Genomic DNA, 20269 nt, shown 5'->3' on the forward strand with positions numbered 1-20269 from the left:
CCCCCCCCCCCCCCCAATTCTTTTGTCCTATATATTACAATTCAAGTTAGACAATGAATATTAGTTTTGAATGTAGCTCATAACATTTTCATAATTGTTGAAAATTATTTTAGCTTGGGTAGATTAACATCACATCTCTATACATTCGTAGTATTTGGTTAATTTTTACTGTCAAATTTGTTTTCTCTTTGGGCTTTGTCCAAACTAGTCTTGTCATAAGTGGCAGTGGGTGAAACCTATGCTCATGTTGTCCTGTACTGATTCTTAAAGAGAAAAGTGTGATTATCATATGTTCAGTGAGTACTCTTGATTGATGTTCCCTTAATATGTTCATCTCCTACTATGTTTGTTGTCCCTATCACTTGGGAAATTTGCATGCCTTCTATTATATTTTCCACTTTACAATATAACATTAGTTACCAATGAGAAATGTTATCTAGTAATTTATAATTTAAATTTTTTGCATATAGGGGCTATTGTTGTCAATCTACTTAAGGAAAGAAGCCAACAAATGTTTACTCAGGAACAATAGCTACGTGAGTTAGTGAATTGTTGCATATAACTTAAAATTTGAATTGCTACCAATTACCAATGAGGTTTCCATTTTTTGATGTAGGCTAACCAAAGAATTGTTTATACATAGCAGGACAATATATAATGCCAAATGTTAGGTCAATATAAGTTGAAGTCAAATACTGTTATTTTCAACAACATTGGACCTGCTATATATATTTGTTTTGCTAATATACAACTCAAATACTGTTATTTTTTGGTAATACAGATTAGATCGCTACCAATTGTTGCATATAGTTTAATATATATTTTTCTGTCAAAGTTCTTATGTTTTCCTCTCAATCAGAAATTTGGACAACTATGTGAATCAGAAATTTAATTGACATATCTATGGACCTCTTTAGGTGAATATCAGAGTGGAAGTTATGGCCTACATCTTCATCCTACTATTCATATATTTACCCCCATCAGCCATGTATATCAGCTGAAACATGCTATCAATCCTAATGTTATCAAAGGAGGATGAGTTGCATGCTCATTGAAGGTAATTCGTTGAAGATCAAATCCAAGTTGTGATTGGACTTCAGTTTTCCAAGGGAACTTGGCAATGTAGCATTCAGAAAATTATGAGATAAATTCAAGTACTGAATGTTTAATTGTTCTCCCACACCAAATGCCTCAACTCCACTTCAGAAGATGTTATCAGATAGATTAATGTGTGTTAATAAGCCCCCACTTGAGGTACCTTGTTGATCAATGTCAAATACTCCAGTTATAGAGCCTGTTATCTTATTTGAGTGAAGATCAAGAACACCAAGAATAGCCAAGTTTATGAGGGATTTAGGTATGTTTGAATCAAGTGAATTCCTTGATAGCTTTAACAAGTAGAGCTGACTAAGGGAACCTATCCAAGATGGTATTAATCCACTGAGAAGGTTCTCGGATAAGTCCAGTTCCTGTATTGAACTTTGTGTTGTTTGCAAAAAGTCTGCAATTTGGTCCTTGATGCCACTGCCTGCAAGGTAAACATGGGAAAGTGATGATAGACTTGTTAGCCATGGTGGAATGGAAGACAGGTTCAAATAGTTAAAAGAGAGATGAAGTGTTTGAAGGTTTTGAAGGGTAGACATCTCTTGAGGCAATGACCATTCAATCAAATTATTGGAAATGTTCAACATTATGAGCTGAGAGAGTTGACCTATTGATTCTGGGATTTGGCTAGAGAAGGAGTTGTCACTAAGGTAAAGTTGTGTCAAAGAATGCAAATTTCCCAAACTAGAAGCCAATGCTCCTTCAAGTTTATTGTTTGATAGCGAAACTCTTTGAAGACAAACTAGGTAGCCAAAAGTGGAAGTATATTTCCACTCAGGTGGTTATTGTGGAGCCTTATGAAGCTCAGATAAGGCATTCCACCAGATCTTGAGGGAAATGGGATGGTTCCCTGAAGATAGTTGGTGTCCATGAACAAAACTAAAATTCCAGTTAAATTGGTTACATAAGAAGGTATGCTTCCACAAAGCATATTGCTTGAAAGATCAAGCTTCTCCAAAGCCTGCATTTGACCGATGTTGTTGGGTATATGACCCATAAGAGCATCGTCATCAACATCAATTCTACCAAATTGGTGAAATTCCCAAATGAGTAGGGTTTTGTACCTGAAGTTTGGTCTGAGTGAACAATAACCTTTTCAGCTTTTTTAAGCTTCTAATGCTAGAAAGGATTGACCCAAATATCCTATTTTCATGCAGTGGCAGTTCTTGGTGGTTTGGCAAGTCACAAAGGCTTTTTGGTACTGGGCCAGTTAAATTGTTGCAAAAAAAGGTAGAACTTTAGGAGGTTTGGAATTTGCAAACCAATTATTTGTGGAATTGTCCTAGTGAGACCTACTAAGCCACCAATCATTATTTTTGAGGATGTTGACCTTGATAAGAGTAAGTGCCTTTTATTTTGTTATGGACAACCTATGTTTTCTTGCATTGAGGAATCATATTTCCTATGAAACTGATTGGGTGGTTGTTGATGAGTAAAATTTGGGTACCTAGAACCTATTAGTGAAACCAAAAGCCAAATAGACAGTCATATACCATTTAACATTTATTTTGCTATTTTCCTTGATTTAAACAGCTACTGAATGGACCGTCTTTGGTTGCTTCTTTACAAATGGTCTGATATGCAATACCACATGCCACCTTATTGTACATGTAAGTAGGCACATATTGATTTTGATTCATCCATAACACATTTCCCTCTTCATAAACAAGTATTTGTAACTTAGTTTTCTTACTGTGCTACCTAAATAGGAAGGTTCTTATACACTCAGATAGCGATAGCATTTTGTCTATAAACTTTGTAGCAATTGCATATGATGAGTTTTGAACATTGATAAAGTGAGAGATGGTTTACTGTTTTAGGAAAGTATAGCAACAAAATTTGTGAATATACTTGTGCAATGGGCCAAAAACATCAAAATTTCATATCCCTTTGAAGAAGGTTGTAGGCTAGGTCCTATTGTTAGTGAAGGATAGGTGGCGAGTGGAAGAGAAGGTGTAGGGCTATGAAACGTAGCGTGATTTGGAAAATGCTAGGCCCCTTGTTTATGTGGCTGCTTGTTGCAATGAAGTTTCTCTTTGGAATGCAGAGAACGCGAGTTGCCACCAGATATGAGGTTATTGTTTTATATTTGTTTATAGATAGATAATAAAAGCAATATGTCGTAGAAGGAAATACAGTACCAACAAATATTCCAGCTAAGTTCAAGTTTCTATGAAACCTGAGAAATATGGTTTTCTAATGAAGTTTTCCATCTTTTTCTTTATCACTAGTACTTGGCCTGCTGTGTAACTGAAATTTATGATGAGATGGTTCCATAGATGCAGGCGATTAGCTACGATACCTACGGTGGAGGTCCCGCTAGCCTCAAGGTTTCTTTGAACTCTCTGTCTCTATTTGTTGTTGTTCTTCAATTCAAATTACCTAATTTATTTATTTATTTAAGCAACACGTTAAAGTTGGCGTTCCTAGTCCAAAGGCAAATGAGGTTTTACTCATACTAGAAGCAATTAGCATAAACCCTATTGATTAGAAGATCTAAAAGGGTTTTCTTCGTCCCTTATTTCTCCCCAGAACCTTTCCCTATATACCTTGTATGCAATATATGTTCATTCTTATCGTATATAACTCTTTACCATTCTCTTTTATAATATTTAACATTCATTCATTATTTTTTGCATCAGGCACTAATGTGGCAGGAGAAATAGTTGAGATCGGACAAGTCAAAGATTTCAAAGTTGGCGACAAAGTTCTTGCTAAACTCAACCATCAAGTATTCTAATTCTCCCTTTCTTTCACTAAAGAACCTCTTTATAGTTTTTATTGTACTTATACAAGATACTTACTATTTGTTACTACTATTATATCTCTATCTTTTCTATGTCAAAACTGCCACTGCCAAAACATAACCAATCTTAATTTTCCACTTACTTGAACAATAACACTTTCTTAATTATATAATATTAAGAGGCCAGGCTCCTACTCAGTTTTAGGGTTTTGTGCCTTTTGACATATGCAACCTTAGGCCTTGAGTGGAAGTGTATTGTGTGCCTATAAAAAAGCTAGTAGAAATTTATAGTATAATGGAAACCTATATAGAGTAATGTTATTCAAAGCAAAAATGTGTAGAATTACAATAAATTCCCTACCAATTGTATATAAAGTATAAACCCCTTAGAGGAAAACCCCTGCCCAACCTATATAGAGAGATGTGCTTCATCTCGACATGGTTCATTAGTTGAATGCTTCATTATGTTAAAAAAAATGTCAATGGAATGGATGCAATTATTATATATGTTACTTTTACTCTATGTTGCATTACTCATTGTATATGTATGTCTGTGTTTTGATAGAAAATTGGTTTAATTGTTTTTCATTAGTGGTTTGTTGTTTCAGGAAAATTAATTACTCCAATTTTGTTATTCAATTGTTATAAATTGAATGCTACATAATTAATTGAGCTTCGAGTTAGGGAATGCAGCATCTAAGATGGTTTTTAAGGTAAGACCTGTCGTAGAATGCTACAATTTAAAGATGATTTTTATAGTGAAACCCGTCATAGAATGCCTGGATTCAAAGACGATTTTTACGGTGAAACCCGTCTTAGAAAGCATTCTAAGATGAGTTTCACTGTAAAAACCGTCTTTGAATCATAGCATTCTACAACAGGTCTTACATCAAAACCGTCTTAGAATACAGAATGTTACGATTCTACGTCGCCTTTTAGATAAAAATTGTATTTGAATTCACATTGTTTCTAAGTCGGTTATTACGGAACCATCATGGAAACACTTTCCACGATGCGGCTTACAAAGACGGTTGGCAACCATTGTAGTATGCTCATTTTGACCGTCCTAGAATGCTATTTTTGCAATGGTGATTTAGATGATTGCTAACCTTAAACAGAAAACCTTGTATAAGAGATAAGGAACCTCTTACAGTTTTTTTTTTTGGGCCATGCAATGACTTCCCAAGCTACAAAGAGTTGGTTATTAAAGCTAAACTGAATCATCCTCTGTATGTGGGGACGATTAACTAGGTCAACTTGGGGAGTATGAAAGAAAAACCACGTTTCATGTTGTGTCTAGTCATAAATAAAAGATTATGCTACTCTGATTCCGGAAGAGATAAAAGCAAACAGAATGAGATCATTATTTGTATATGCATCGATTGGTTCATTTGGGTAGATAATGCTTGAACAATTTTCTTTGTACTTCACTTGTTTTATGTGTTTTTTCTTTCTTTCTTTCAAATCTCTTGGTCATTATTGTTTTAGTCTCACAATCTTTATTTGATCAACCATAAAGATTAATTCAATTAATAACTACGAATAACATCAATGAATTTTTTTTTTACTAAATAGCCACTTTTGTTCCTCAATGTGTAATTCACTGGCAAATGCATCCCTGAAAGATGAAAATACAAAATTTAGTCCCTGAAAGTGTAAAAAGTGAGACAAATATGTCCTGCCGTTAACTTCCTTCTGTTACCGTTAATAAAATAGCCTATGTGACACGGAGGGACAAATTTGTCACTGAAATGATTGCCAACGTGGATTGTCATCATAAGGGCATATTTTTCATAATATTTTTTTTTGACTTTTTGTCTTCCCAATTCGCTAACAAATGCATCCCTGAAAGATGAAAATACAAAATTTAGTCTCTGAAAGTATAAAAAGTGTGACAAATATATTCAGACGTTAATAATAGATTGTGATTAATTATTATTATTATTGTTGTTGTTGTTGTTGTTGTTGTTGTTGTTGTTGTTGTTGTTGTTGTTGTTGTTGTTGTTGTTGTTGTTATTATTATTGTTATTATGTGTTTATAATTTACTACACCTATTCGTTTAAAACTTATACAATATATTTTTTAAATTTCCTTTTAATATATATATTTTTATTATTTTGATTTTCTTGTCAAACTTTAATCTTTGCTGTTAAAAAAAACTTTATTTTATATCTCATATTTAGATTGAAAATAACATGTTGAGAATTTTGAGTAGAAAAAACACAACCAGCCACAGGACCAAATTTATTTTAAAAAGAGAATTTAATCAACTATTTTTTATAAAAAAAAAATCTCACAAAATTTAAACTAGATAAAGCTAAAGTGAAATTATAAGTCTTTTTTCTTAATCAATAATATATATATATATATATATATATACCTCAAATATGAAATAATCTCTTGGATAAAACTTATGTGTTTCCATTCGAGACAATACTCGTTATACATAATATGGATAAAATGAAAATAGTTACTAACAAATAAAGAATCCAAATAAATTTAAATAAAAAAATACAATAATGCTCAAACTAATACATAGGTTAACTTTAAAACAAAACAAAAAAAAACTAATACAGAGATTTATTCTTTGCCTTTGGGACGTAGAATTGTATTTCTCGCTGATTTAGGGGTTGTAGCGATCTTGCATTCCATTTGACATATTATGACATAGTACGTAATAAAGATTAATAATTAATTGAAGAAACAAAAAATTTTAAGAAATAAAAGGCTTTCATTTTTTTAAATGGTAATTATGATATAAAAATATTGAGTTACCATTTAAGAAAATAAAAGACTTATAATTTCACTTTAGTTTTATCTAGTTTAAATTTTGTGAGATATGTTTTTTTATAAAAAAAAATAGTTGATTTAGCTTTATCTAGTTTAAATTTTGTGAGATTTGTTTTTTTTTTTTATAAAAAAAAATAGTTGATCAAATTCTCTTTTTAAAATAAATAAATTTGGTCCCGTGGCCGGTTGTGTTTTTTCTACACAAAATTCTTGACATATTATTTTCAATCCAAATATGAGATATAAGATAAAGTTTTTTTTAACAGTAAAGATTAAGATTTGACAAGGAAATCAAAATAATAAAAATATATATATTAAAAGGAAAGTTAAAGAATATATTGCATAAGTACTAAATGAATAGGAGCAGTAAATTATAAACATATAATAATAATAATAATAATAATAATAATAATAATAATAATAATTAGTCATAATCTATTATTAACGTCTAGATATATTAGTCGTACTTTTTATATTTTTAGGGACTAAATTTTGTATTTTCATCTTTCAGGGATACATTTGTTAGCAGAGTAGGAAGACGAAAAGTCAAAAAAATATTATATAACAAATACGCCCATATGCTGACAATCATTGCAGTGACAAATTTGTCCCCCCGCCACATAGGCCATTTTATTAACGGTAATGGAAGGAAGTTAACGACAGGACATATTGTTGCACTTTTTACACTTTCAGGACTAAATTTTGTATTTTCATCTTTTAAGACACATTTGTCAGCGAATTACACATTGAGGAACAAAAATAGATATTTACCCTTTTTTTTCTTTTGCTTTAATGATTTATTTTATAGACCCAGATTGGTATATTGCTGTTAATGTGGGCCTTGTGGCCAATTCACGATCTTTTCACTCAATCTGCTCCTTGTCAATGTAGGCGAAAAGAAGTGATATAAATAAACCGTGCTATAAACAAAAGTTGTAGATAATAATAATTATAGAGTGGAATTCTTATAAAATGAGGATGGAATTCCTCATAAAAAATAAGACTTATCTGTTTTCATGAGTTTTAGAAAAGTGGGGAAAAAATGAGAGTTTTGTGGTCTTATCCTTAAGATCTTTAAAGATTTATCTTTTCGTTCATTTGTCAGATTGGTTTGGATATAGGGTGAACTCAAATTTAAATCCACCATATTTAATTAGGTTAATTTGATTTGGTTTTTGTACAGAAATTTTTAGACGGGTCTGAGCTAAAGCAAATCAGTTAGAATGAGCTTAGTTTGGTTCGAGTCATATAAAAAGTAAATTATTATGCTTTTTAAAGTTTTTATTTTCACTCACTATCTGTTTTATATAAATATTTGATTTTATATGAATGCAAGGTAAAAAATATTTTTCTTTAATAGTTAATTATATATATATATATATATATATATATATATATATCTTAAAATATTTAACTTTTCTATAGATATCACTTTACATATATATCATGAATTTCTTACACTCAAAATATATAAAAAAAAATACATAATTAATATGATCAAATTAAAAAAACACTTAACTTTTTATCTGTAAGAATAAAAAATCGTGTTACAAAATTTATAACAACTCACATATTCTTGCTCAATTGAGATAAACCTAACCCCTTGACAAGAAGAACACACTTTGATAACATTAGAAAAAGATCTTAATAAGATCAAAATAAATATAAAAAAAAGAAAAATTTAAACTCTAAAGTTCAAAATGTACTAATTTAAAAATTTTGATCAAATAATCAGAATATAAATTTAAAATCAAACAATTAAAAGTTATAGTAAAAATAACCAATTAACTAAACTAATTTAATTTTTTTATTTTAAATTATCGGATTCATCTTATCATCCTGTCATATAAACATCTTGTAATTTTTTTTTTTAGAAATAAACATGTGTCTTTAACTTTGAAAACATCAATCACATTTATCATCAATGTTAAGTGAAAAAAAAGTAGAAAAAAGGCTAACGTTGATAAAGGTTATCTTCATATATAGATTAAAATTTAAAATAATTATCTTTGATAAGATCTTTATACATTTGTCTATCTTTTATTTTAAAAAAAATCAAATTCACTATAATTTTAGAGCAAATTACCGAAACCTCCCTTAAGGTTTGCTCTATTTACACATGCATCTTCTCTTTTTAAAATCATTACATTAACACTCCTTAGTGTTAAGTTTTCGTTTGAAAATTAAAAGATATTTACATTAATTTTTAATTTATTTTTTAAGAAAACTTGGAATTATCCCTGACTTTTAAGTGACCCAAATAGAGAGAAATAAAATTGTGCTAGGTTTTTTTTCTTCTTCTCCGCGTAACCAAAGGGAGTTGCATTTGTCCCCGTCACGCCGTGTGACTCCTCTACATTTCTCCTCCGCATGTTTCTTTTGTGCTTCTCCTTCACGTGTCTCCTTTGTGTTTCTCCTCCGGGTGGTGCTAGGCACGTTTTTTCTACGCAGTCATGGTGCAAGACACATTGTCCTCTACAGAGGTGATAGCTAAGCCCCTCTCCCTCGTCGTCATTGTGCCTTGTAGTACCCTCTGTATTTTTGTTCGCATTTTGCAGGGGCCACATGTATCCCCTGATGTTTTAAAAATGTTACACATTTACCCCTGAGGTTGCAAAAATGTTACACATACACCCCTATCTTTTACAAATAATACACGTGCCCTCCCTCTATTTGACAAAAATTACACTGGATACCCCTCTTTTCTCTCACTCGCCAGAATGTAAAAGAAATACAGCATAACAGTTGAACATCATAAAAAACAAAACAAAATCAACACCATGAATATTAACCCATGAAAACAAGCTAACACCAGCTTCACCATACTCAACAATAATACAGACTCCTAAAGATTCAGCAATGGTGTGCCAAAGATGAGTTTTAAACGAAGGAAGGAGATAAGATAATTTTGGGTATAAAATTTTAATAAAAGTCACGTACCTACCATGTGATCTAAAAAATGAGTAAATAGGCATTTTGGACCCTGGCTTTGTAGCCATTTTGCATATTAGTCCCTAGCTTATTGAAATGTTAAAAATAGTCCATATTTTTGCATAAGTGTTGTAAAATAGTCCTTGTCATTAAATTCCCAAGTAACGCCGTTAGTGAGGTGCATTGTTGGCAATTCAGTGCCACGTAGACTATCCAACGTGGCACTGAAGTCTGCATTTATAAATCTTATCTTAGCTCACTTGCTTCTTCTTCTCTCGTCTGTAAAGGTTCTACCTTTTGCTTCTTCTTGTTCACTTGATTTCTCCATGTCTGCAAGTGGCAGTTCTTGTGCATTTTCTGGTAGAACCATTCGGCAATGCCACCATGGAAGACGTGCAGCTATTCGAACTGCAAGAACAAGGAGGAACCCCGGAAGGTTATTCTATACTTGTGCATTGCCCAAAACAGACCCAGATATCTGTCAATTTTTTCAATGAGTTGAAGAAGAAAACCAAGTTTCTAATCCCTCTTTTGTCTCAAGAGAATCAATGCTAGTGGCTGATTTGAACATACAAATTGAAGCTTTACAGAAGAAAATGAAAAATTTAACAAACATTGTGTTGTTAGGTTTTTTATTTTTAATTATAATGTTAGGTTTAGGGGGAATGTATTTTAGGTAAAATTTGTAATAGCATCTTTTGATATTGTAATTGTTGCTTTGCCGAAGAATTTGTAGTAGGAAGAAATTTGTTGCTACTATCAGTTTCCCATTTCAATTAAATATAATTTGTTGCTGAAATTTGCAGTTTATTAAATATAATTTGTTGTTGTATAGCTTGTTGAAGTTATTGAAGTAACACTAAACCAGGTGGTCCTACTCCAACTCCAAATCCAAAACAGTGTGTAAATTATAAAAGAAAGAGAAGAAACTTGACATTAAATCATGTGATTATTTTTCAAAGTCTAGAAGCTGATGTAAGGTTTAACAGTGGTCCTAGTCCAAAGAACTGCTAACAAATATCATTTGACACTTCCTAAACCAGAGAACCAACATGGCTCAGCCATAATTTCATTTCACATATCAAAGCATGGTAGTTACAAGCTTTCATATATAAGTACCATAATGTTTACATCATTTAAGCTTTCAAAATATCCAACTATTGAATCCTAATAACAAAATAAAAATTAGTCATATACAACTACACATCCTAATAACAAAATAAAACAAAAAATGGGTCTTCAGTTTTCATCATTTTTTATACTACATCATCTTTATCAGCAACCTTCCTTTGTTTGGGTCTTGTTATGTTTAGCTTATTCCTTGCTACTGGTGGAACAATAGTTGTAGGGACCTACATGCAAATGCCAAACATGAATAACACTTGTAATGTATAAAAATGGAGTGCTGCAACAAATTAGGTTGAGATAAAAATACTTTGTTGTGACAAATATTTACCATGAACTCCATGTCACTATCTTGTGACAAATTAGGCTGAGATAATAGCTTCTTTAGCCTCATTCAAAGCTTGCTCATCTTGAGCTAGTAGGTCATCATCCTCATTTGAAGTTGGTGGTGCAACATATTTCTTTGGCCTAATAGGAACTCCAATGTTTTTGTAGCTTCTGATGTTATGATTGGTTTGGCCACACCTTCCACATGTAAAGTCAGACAATTTCCTCTTTAGCCTATGTCTTATGACATTGTGTTCATCTACAGATCTCATTCTATTTTTCTTAGGCCTTCCTCTTTTGACCTTTTTATGTGGTGGAACAGGTTGTGCATGCTGTGTCTGGGCCCAATAATGTGGTCCTTGGACTGGTTCAATAAAATGGTGGTATGTCTTATTATAAGCCTCTATTGACAGCCACTCATGACACATGTCCTCGGGCTTGCCTCCTTTGTGACTTATTGTTGCAATGACATGTCGATTTGGCATCCCTACATCAAAGTTGTAAAATCAGCACACATGTAGGTTACGAATCAACCTGTTAGCTTCCAAACTCTACAAGTGCATGTCCATTCAACTAAACTGACCTCAACCTTTTTCCCCCACATGTGGACATCATATCTCACGCCCATATTATCACCACACCAAATTGGAGTCCATTGATTAGCAAAATGAATCTCTTTTTCTAGTCTTTGTTCTCCATGTCCACCACAACATAAGCAATAACAAAGATGTGGTTATTGTCATCAACCCCAACAACAAAGAGCAAGTTTCCTCCAAATTCACTCTTTATGAAACATCCATCTAGACCTATGAATGGTCTACATCTAGCAACAAACCCCTTCTTACAGCCAGCAAGACAAATATATAGCCTCTGAAATTGTGGTGGACCTTCTAGACTTGGCACTGTGTTGATCTTAACTGTTGATCCAGGATTGCTCCTCAACAACTCATGTGCATAATCAAATACTTTGGCATATTGTTTCCTCTCACTCCCTTCCACTAGTTGCTTTGCTTCTTTCATGGCTCTCCACATCTTTGTAACTTCAATGTGAACTCCAAACTCTTGCTTGAAATAATCCAAAGCTTCAGCACATTTAAGGGTTGGCTGGATTCTAAGTTTGGCCTCAAGTTTGCTGACCACCCACTCTCTATTTGCTTGTTTGTTGTTCATTTCTTTGCAGCAATTATGCTCATGCTTAAATGACTTGATCTGAAAAGAGTTTCTGAGTTCATTCTTTGCACAGTAGATCTCCCAATCACAGCATGCCTTCTTGCATTTTGCTCTAGCCCTCTGTTTATCATTCTTCTTCCACTTGAACTCTCTGTCCATGAATATGCTATACTCCCTCAAGGCAGATTTAAATTCAGCCAGAGTACCAAACTCCATCCCTAATTCCAACATCTGTTCACCAACTCGAATACTTTCATTATATTGAGAATAAACTTTGTCAACATCCCCATCTTCATCATCACTACTAATTGGTTTTTGAACTCCTCTAAATGATAACCATCTGTTTCAACTTCAACTTCAACTTCCTTCCTCATATAAGAGAAATCTGTAAACCACTCATCATTGTCATCTTCATTATTAGGATTACCAACCTTTTCCTCCTCACCACCACCAACATCTCTCTGCTCACCAGCACCAACATCTCTCTCTTCACCACCAACATCTCTTTGCTCACCAGCACCAGTGTCCACATTAATACCTTTCTTTCCACCACTAACATCTGCATCAATGGTGATCAAGTACAAATAAATTATATTTATTAATTATAAAAATTAAATTCCAAAATTATGGTAACCATGTTGGACCAAGTACGGATGAATTAAAACTTACCTTCCTCAAGGCCAACAATAGGTACATCATGTAAATCATCCTCATTCTCAACAGCTTCTGGAATTGGATGACATTCCAAGTATAACATCTGTGGAACTTCTTCTAAAATTGGATCTACTTCATGATGAAAATAAACATTTATCTCATTCTCATTTTCCAAAGCATCCCTCACTAAGTATAATATATTTCCATCTGTTGTACAACTCCTTAACCCATGATTAAAATCTAAGTCCTTATCAATCAACCAAAAACAATCTCCTATATTGCTATACTTTCTTACAAGCTTTCACCAGATCATATAATATAAATGTGTTCATGTAATCTGCAGATATATCTTCCCAAACGTCAAATTCTCCGCCTATATATTCAACCTTTCCATCACTGGCACGTGGAGTGAATCTTCCTCCATGGTGCAATATTAAAGTTATATTGTCATTCATTCTACACAATCAGAAACCACAAACATTGTCATATATTAGGAAATAAAAAAACTAACTCAAACATAGGCACATCACACAACAAAATGCAATGTCATCTATAAAAACAGAGCATCATAAATCAAAATAATAAAGGACCATAAACCTCACTGCGAAGCGCGAAGACAATGCAAATGAAAACCCTTCAACATATAAAACCCCAAATGAATCCACGAAAACAATGCAAACAAAAACGAACACAAAACAACCACGAACCTGACTGCCAAGCGCGAAGACTCACAATCACCGACAAAGGGAATGCAGTCGAGGAAAGAGCAAAGTGAGAACAGTTAAAAAAACCCTACAAATCGCAATAAGACAATGAAAATGCGTTTGGGGGGAAAATGCGTTTACTTCATTTTTGAATGCAACCTAACTTTTCCTAATTTTTCAATTCAGTCCTTGCCACCACATGGGATTGCTGACATGGACTCAAACTTGTCACATGGGTTTGCTTACATGGACTAAGGTTTGCCACATAGACATTTGACTAACAGAGGAAATTAAATTTTAACAGTAGGGACTTATTTGCATGACGGATATAAAGATAGTGATTATTTTTAACATTTCAATAAGTTAGGGATTAATATGCAAAATGATTATAAAGTCGGGAACTAAAATACCTATTTACTCTCTAAAAAATAAAGAAAGTTAACACCATTAATGATGAAAGGGGTACAAGTGTAATGGATTATAAAAGCTAGGGGGGTTTGTGTAGTGTAAAAAAAGAAAGAAATACATATATAAATAATACATATCTCATTGGAGGTTTCTATAACTTGCTCATAATTTTAGTAAATTAAATATGTGTATATATGTACGTGTGTCCGTGTGTAAAAATAGAAAGAGAATGAATTAAAAAAATAGTTCAATGATCTTGTTAGTATAAAAACTTTTGTACCCCCAATTAATTATAAATCATCATTAGAATAATATAAAATTACTCAAGATAGTAATATTGCCTGTTTTCTTTAAAATAAATTATGAAAAGGGTAAAATATAATCAAATTTCAACAAATGTAATTAAGATGCATATTTCTTTAATTTCTATGGAAATAGGATCAATTGGCTACTTGTTCAATTTTCTTAAAAGTTAAACATTTAATAACATTTTATAAAAATATTTTTCAACTTAATAAATAGATTAACAACTCTTATAAAACATATCATGTTTACAAACAATTATATAATTTAAAGGTAAATTAATAATTTAATTTATTAAACTAAAGCACGATAGATGTAAAAAAAAAAAAAAAAACTAAAGCACGATGTGTTATTTAGAATATAATTAATATCTGCTTATAAAAGAAATATAATTAAATATCTACACGACTTTATGATTGAAATAACAAAGTTTATTTTCTTCTAAAATATCATTAAACGTATAATTTTACATAAATAATTGACATTCATGCCAATTACTCCTTTGTTTTATATAAAAGATTAAAATGTCTATATAACTTATTAGTAAAAATTTAAAGGGAACCAAAATCCATGCTTGCCCCCTAAGATCTGTTTACCCCTGGTCCCCTCTCTCTCTCTAAAAATACACACAAACACGTGATCTATTAATGTGGTGTGTAACAAATTCACACTTTTAATAATTTTTATGTGGTAAATTTTATTAATACAGTAATTAATTTGTTATATTATTCTGATGAACATGTAAATTAAATTTCAAATAATTTAAATATTCATAGATATATAATTTAATAGTAAAATTTATTTATAGTTTATTGTAAATTAAATTATTTGAACTTAATTCATTTTATAAGAAATTTTAATTTAAAAATAAAATTAATAATACTTCACCCCATAACATGATAAAAAATGTTTTAAAATTTATACAATTTCTTAATTTGAATTTTTAGTGATCAAATTAATAATTAATATTCTTTTTGTTCATTCTCACATTAAAAATAAATATTTTTTGGTTGAATATTTTACTATTTTTTTAATGATAATATTAGTACGAAATTATCTTTATTAAAAATACTGATAAATCTTTATCAATAACTTTAAGCATACATCAAATAAATACTCACTTCCCAATATAATTTATTTCATATTTAAAAATTAAACAATATTCAAATTATAAATCACTTAATTAACACCCACAACCGCTGCCAAAACATATTTTACTATCTGGTGTATATCTATCTATCACAAATGTTAGATGAGTGGGGAGTAAGAAGGATTTTTATATATGGATTCAGGTGTAAGAGCACTAGTGCTTTGTTTGTAGCATGGGGAAATCATTATCGAAACAAACCCCACCTTTCTAATGACGTTGAATAATGCATAATGGATTTGGGTCCCCGTAGCCCTAGCTAACAGTGTGATTGGAATTGGACCATGTGGTCACGGGGCAGCATCTTGTCACTTCCTGCTTCACGCATTACATTCATTATTATTATTATTATTATTATTATTACTATTATTATTATTTCATCGTAGCTATCCGACACCTTTCATGTAATAATCATGATTCTGTTTCTCAGCATTAGCATCAACCAATCCCAGCAACAATTGCAACTGTCAACGCATCTATCCATAATAAAGCAAAAAGAAACGGAGTGTAAAAGCAAAGATTATATGCTAAGTTCCTCAGCACAAATCTAAAATGATACTATCACTCATCTACTCTTATGCCCATTAAATTAGATTTGCATGACTTATATTAATTTTTAATACCTCACCTAAATGTAATATAATGTGAATATGCTATGCAAGCTAACACTAGTAGTTGAAGATTTAGTATGGATCCTTATTATTTTTTTATAGATGTAAGTTCGATTTTTTTATGTCACTTTTTCTATTTAATTTGGTGAATAATTTTTTTAGGAAGATCATCATGACATTGAGGACTAATTATGTATATGCAATTAACTAAAATTACTTGTAATTTTGACTTAAATAATATTTTTTAGGTGAATTTCTACTGACACCCTCCCACCAATAGTATTGACAGTGTCATTATGTCTACCGCTTTATTTACAAAAAAAAGTGTAATATAATGGGAACTCTAAATGCCATTTCTTTTATAAAAAAAAAAAACAAATCTATATTCTATATAAAACTACATAAAGAAATAGAAACAAATCTATATTCTATATAAAACTTTATAAAAAAAATAGTTCAGTAAAATTACACTTCTGCTCTCACTTGATTGACTTACAAGTGTCCAATTTGAGGTTAATTTTGTCAATTCACTATTTCTAAAACTTTTTGCATTTGTTTGTGACATTCGATCATCAAAGTGTGATTGAAGCCCACCAGAGGCAGGAAGAGACAGCAAGTGGGCCATTTCAGTGTTTTTTTCACCCTCTATCATTTTTCTGATTTTTTCAGTTTTATTTTAACACGGTTAAAAATGGGAAGCGGGGTTAGTGGCTGGAAAAACTTATATTTTTATTTTCTCTATCTTTTTATTTATTTATTTATTCTTATTATTATTCGAAGGAGCACTGCGATTGAATTAATAATATAATAATTTTTTTTCTTTCCTATTCTTTTTTTATATTCCAATATACTATTTCAATATGTTAATTTTTTTATGAAAAGTAATATGTTAAATAATTAGATAAGATATAAGAGAAATATGTTTTTTTTTCTGAGTGCAAAAAGAAGTATAATAAATTTTATCTATATCTATATAAAATTATATTAAGGAATAGTATAACAAAATTACACTTCTGCTCTCACTTGGTTGACTGGTAGGTGTTATTATTTTTTTTTTGTCTTTTTACTATTTTCACCATAATAATATTCATAGACAATGACTGTGACTCTACACGTTTTTTCAGTAAAAAAACACACCCTTAATGGAGTAGTTTGTTTGTTTGTTTTAGTATAGATATTTTCTTTTGATATACATTTTAGTATTAGGGATTAGTTTTTCTAAAGCTTAAATATATTTTTTAAAATTTGATAATTTTTTGTAATCCTTCAAAAAATATTTTTTTATTAGTCCTTTAAATGTTTTAAAAGTTATTTTTAGTTTCACTTATTCTTTATGTTAATGGTATCATAATTTATTTGAAGTGATTTCTCATCATTAAAAATATGTTTTATAATTTAATATATATATATATATATATATATATATATATATATATATAAAAGAGTATATAAATATATAAAAGAGTATGCTAGCAAAAACACCCATTTAAATATGTAAAAGAGTATAATTTGCCAATATTTTTTAATACCATGGGATGAACTCCTTAGCTAAACCGCAGACAAAATATAACAATTTTAGTAGTATAAGAAATTTTATATGAAAGTTAATTCAAAAGTTTGATTTATGTAAAAGTTTTTGAATCATTAATCGATCATAAATTTTTTCCAATATAACTTATAAAATAATTATTATAAAAAATAATAAATTTATCATATGCAATAATTTTGTGAGTAAATAACAATATAATTTGTGCACATATTATTCATTTATTATATTATAGTTGGAGAGGGTAAAATTTTCAAAGTTTATAAGTCATTTTTATTCATTTTAAAAGATTATATAAATATATAAAAGAGTATAGTCTGATGAAACAGTCTAATACCATGAGATAATCTTCTTATCTAAACCTAGAGACGAAATATAATAATAGATATATTAATTTTAGTAGTATAAGATATTTTATATGAAAGTTAATTCAAAAGTTTGACTTTTGTACAAGTTTTTGTATCATTAATCAATCATAATTTTTTTCCAGTATAACTTATAAAATAATTATTATAAAAATGAATAATTTTATCATATATGATAATTTTATGATTAAATAACAATATAATTTGTACACATATTATTCATTTATTAAATTATAGTTGGAGAGGGTTAAATGTCAAAGTTTATAAGTTATTTTTATTCATCTTTTTAATAAATATAACTTATAAAATAATTATTATAAAAATTAATAAAATTATCATATATGATAATTTTTTGAATAAATAGTAATATAAACTGTACACATATTATTCATTTATTAAATTATAGTTGTAAAGTATAAAATTATCAAAGTTTATAAGTCATTTTCATTCATTTTAAAAAAGTATATAAATATACAAAAGAGTATAATTTGCTCAAACCCCTTCTAATACCACTAGATAACCTTCTTATCCAAATCTAGGGATGAAATATATTAATAGATATACAGTTTTAGTAGTATAAGAAATTTTATATGAAAGTTAATTCAAAAGTTTGATTTCTATAAAAGTGTATCATTAATCAATCATAAATTTTTCCAGTATAACTTATAAAATAATTATTATAAAAATTAATAAATTGTTCATATATGATAGTTTTGTAATTAAATAACAATATAATTTATGCACATATTATTCATTTATTAAATTATAATTGAAGAGGATAAAATTATCAAAATTTAAAAGTCATTTTCATTCATTTTTTTAATAAATAAATTATTGATCCAATGATATGGATCTAGTGTTTACACAGGACAAAGTGAGAATTTTGATGATAACTACAAAGAGAAGAAGAACAACACGATAAATACAGGAGACATGACGTACCATGTACGCGTAACAACCAATGTTGTGCGGAGAAAAGTAGAAATGTAAATTTCTATTTTTTAAATAATGGAGAAGATCCACCTCCTTTTATTCACCATAAAATAGTTTGAAAAAAAAAATTATATTTCTTCTTATAATTTATATACATTTTGGCATATTTTGTTTTTTAATCTAAGTATAATTTTAATATTAAAAAATAATAAGCAAAGAGGTATCTTTGTATCAAGTAATCATGCAATCTAGAGGAGTATTCCAACCCTTTACAGTCTTTACATAAAAAGCAATCTTAAAGGGAATGGTTTAGAAAATTTCAATAATCATGCATTTCTTTGTATCAGGTACACATGTCTTTAACCACCTTCAAATGGGTTTTAATCGAATTTTAATTGCATAAATTAAATACATCTAAAGATATCCTATTCTGAGTAAAATTTAATTAGTAATATCTAAAATACTTCCTCCGTCTCAAATTAAGTCTAATTTTAAATTATTTTATATTAATTAAGAAAAATTAATAATTAAATAAAAGATAGTAATAATTTAACAAAATTAACCATAATATTAAAATTATATTAAAAAATTAAAATGACACTTGTTAAAAATATTAATAGAAAAAAATAACTAATATTACATTAAAAAGTTAAATGCCATACTTATTTTGAAATAATTTTTCTTTTTCAATTGTGACACTTATTTTGTAATAAAGGGAGATTTTTTTTTTTGCATCATTTACCTTTTTTATACAGAAAAATATTTCATATATTGTATGCATATTTAAATTTAAGTAAAATTAATATAAGAAATAAATTATAAAATACATAATTATTTTTAATAAAATATAAATATAATAGAAGAGAAAATAAATAAAAATGATGAAGGTGTGAAAAATTAATTTAAAATTTCAATCTTTAAAAAGTTAAAAGTAACAGAGTCATTTTCCAAATTAAAACATAAAAAAATCAAATACTCTTAAAGTAATAAATCATGTTTTATGCGTAAAAATTAAATATAGTATCAAATAATTTAAAACACTCACGAACTATACTCAATCAACTAAACTAAATTTCATTCATAACGCCTTATAATAGACTAAATAGTTATATTGGGCTGAATCTTTTAATATAAGTTATATTTAATTTTTTAATAAAAATGAATCTTTTAACAATAGTGAATAATTGTGACCTACTAAAGTCAGTTTAATGATAAGAAACTTTGATTATTTCTATAACTTCAAACTTTATTATTACATTATATAAAACAATGATAAAAAATTAGGAAGTTTTTTCAATTTTTTTCCTACAGCTTTTAATATCAGATTTATACATCTTATCATCGACTTGATTTAATATTTTAGAAGCTAATTAATGAAATTTAAATATTTTTTATTATTTATTT

The 20269-nt window shown here is 29.3% G+C and overlaps 1 protein-coding gene and 1 pseudogene across 1 annotated transcript; both read right to left on the minus strand.

The window, feature by feature from the left end:
* Window positions 1–1025: 1025 nt before the first annotated feature.
* Window positions 1026–2101, minus strand: LOC102660997 (probable leucine-rich repeat receptor-like protein kinase At1g35710; annotated as a pseudogene).
* A 9604-nt stretch (window positions 2102–11705) lies between these two features.
* On the minus strand, window positions 11706–12410 carry LOC112998356 (uncharacterized). The gene has a single exon (XM_026124312.1). It carries the CDS (start codon window positions 12408–12410, stop codon window positions 11706–11708), a length of 705 nt encoding a protein of 234 aa, XP_025980097.1.
* Window positions 12411–20269: the final 7859 nt, after the last annotated feature.

The sequence above is a fragment of the Glycine max genome, chromosome 11, assembly GCF_000004515.6.
Source record: "Glycine max cultivar Williams 82 chromosome 11, Glycine_max_v4.0, whole genome shotgun sequence".
In the NCBI taxonomy this organism is placed as follows: Eukaryota; Viridiplantae; Streptophyta; class Magnoliopsida; order Fabales; family Fabaceae; genus Glycine; species Glycine max.

What these genes read in the sequence shown, in the direction of transcription:
- LOC112998356 (XM_026124312.1), bottom strand. Translation starts at nt 12,410, where the DNA reads ATGGAGTTTGGTACTCTGGCTGAATTTAAATCTGCCTTGAGGGAGTAT.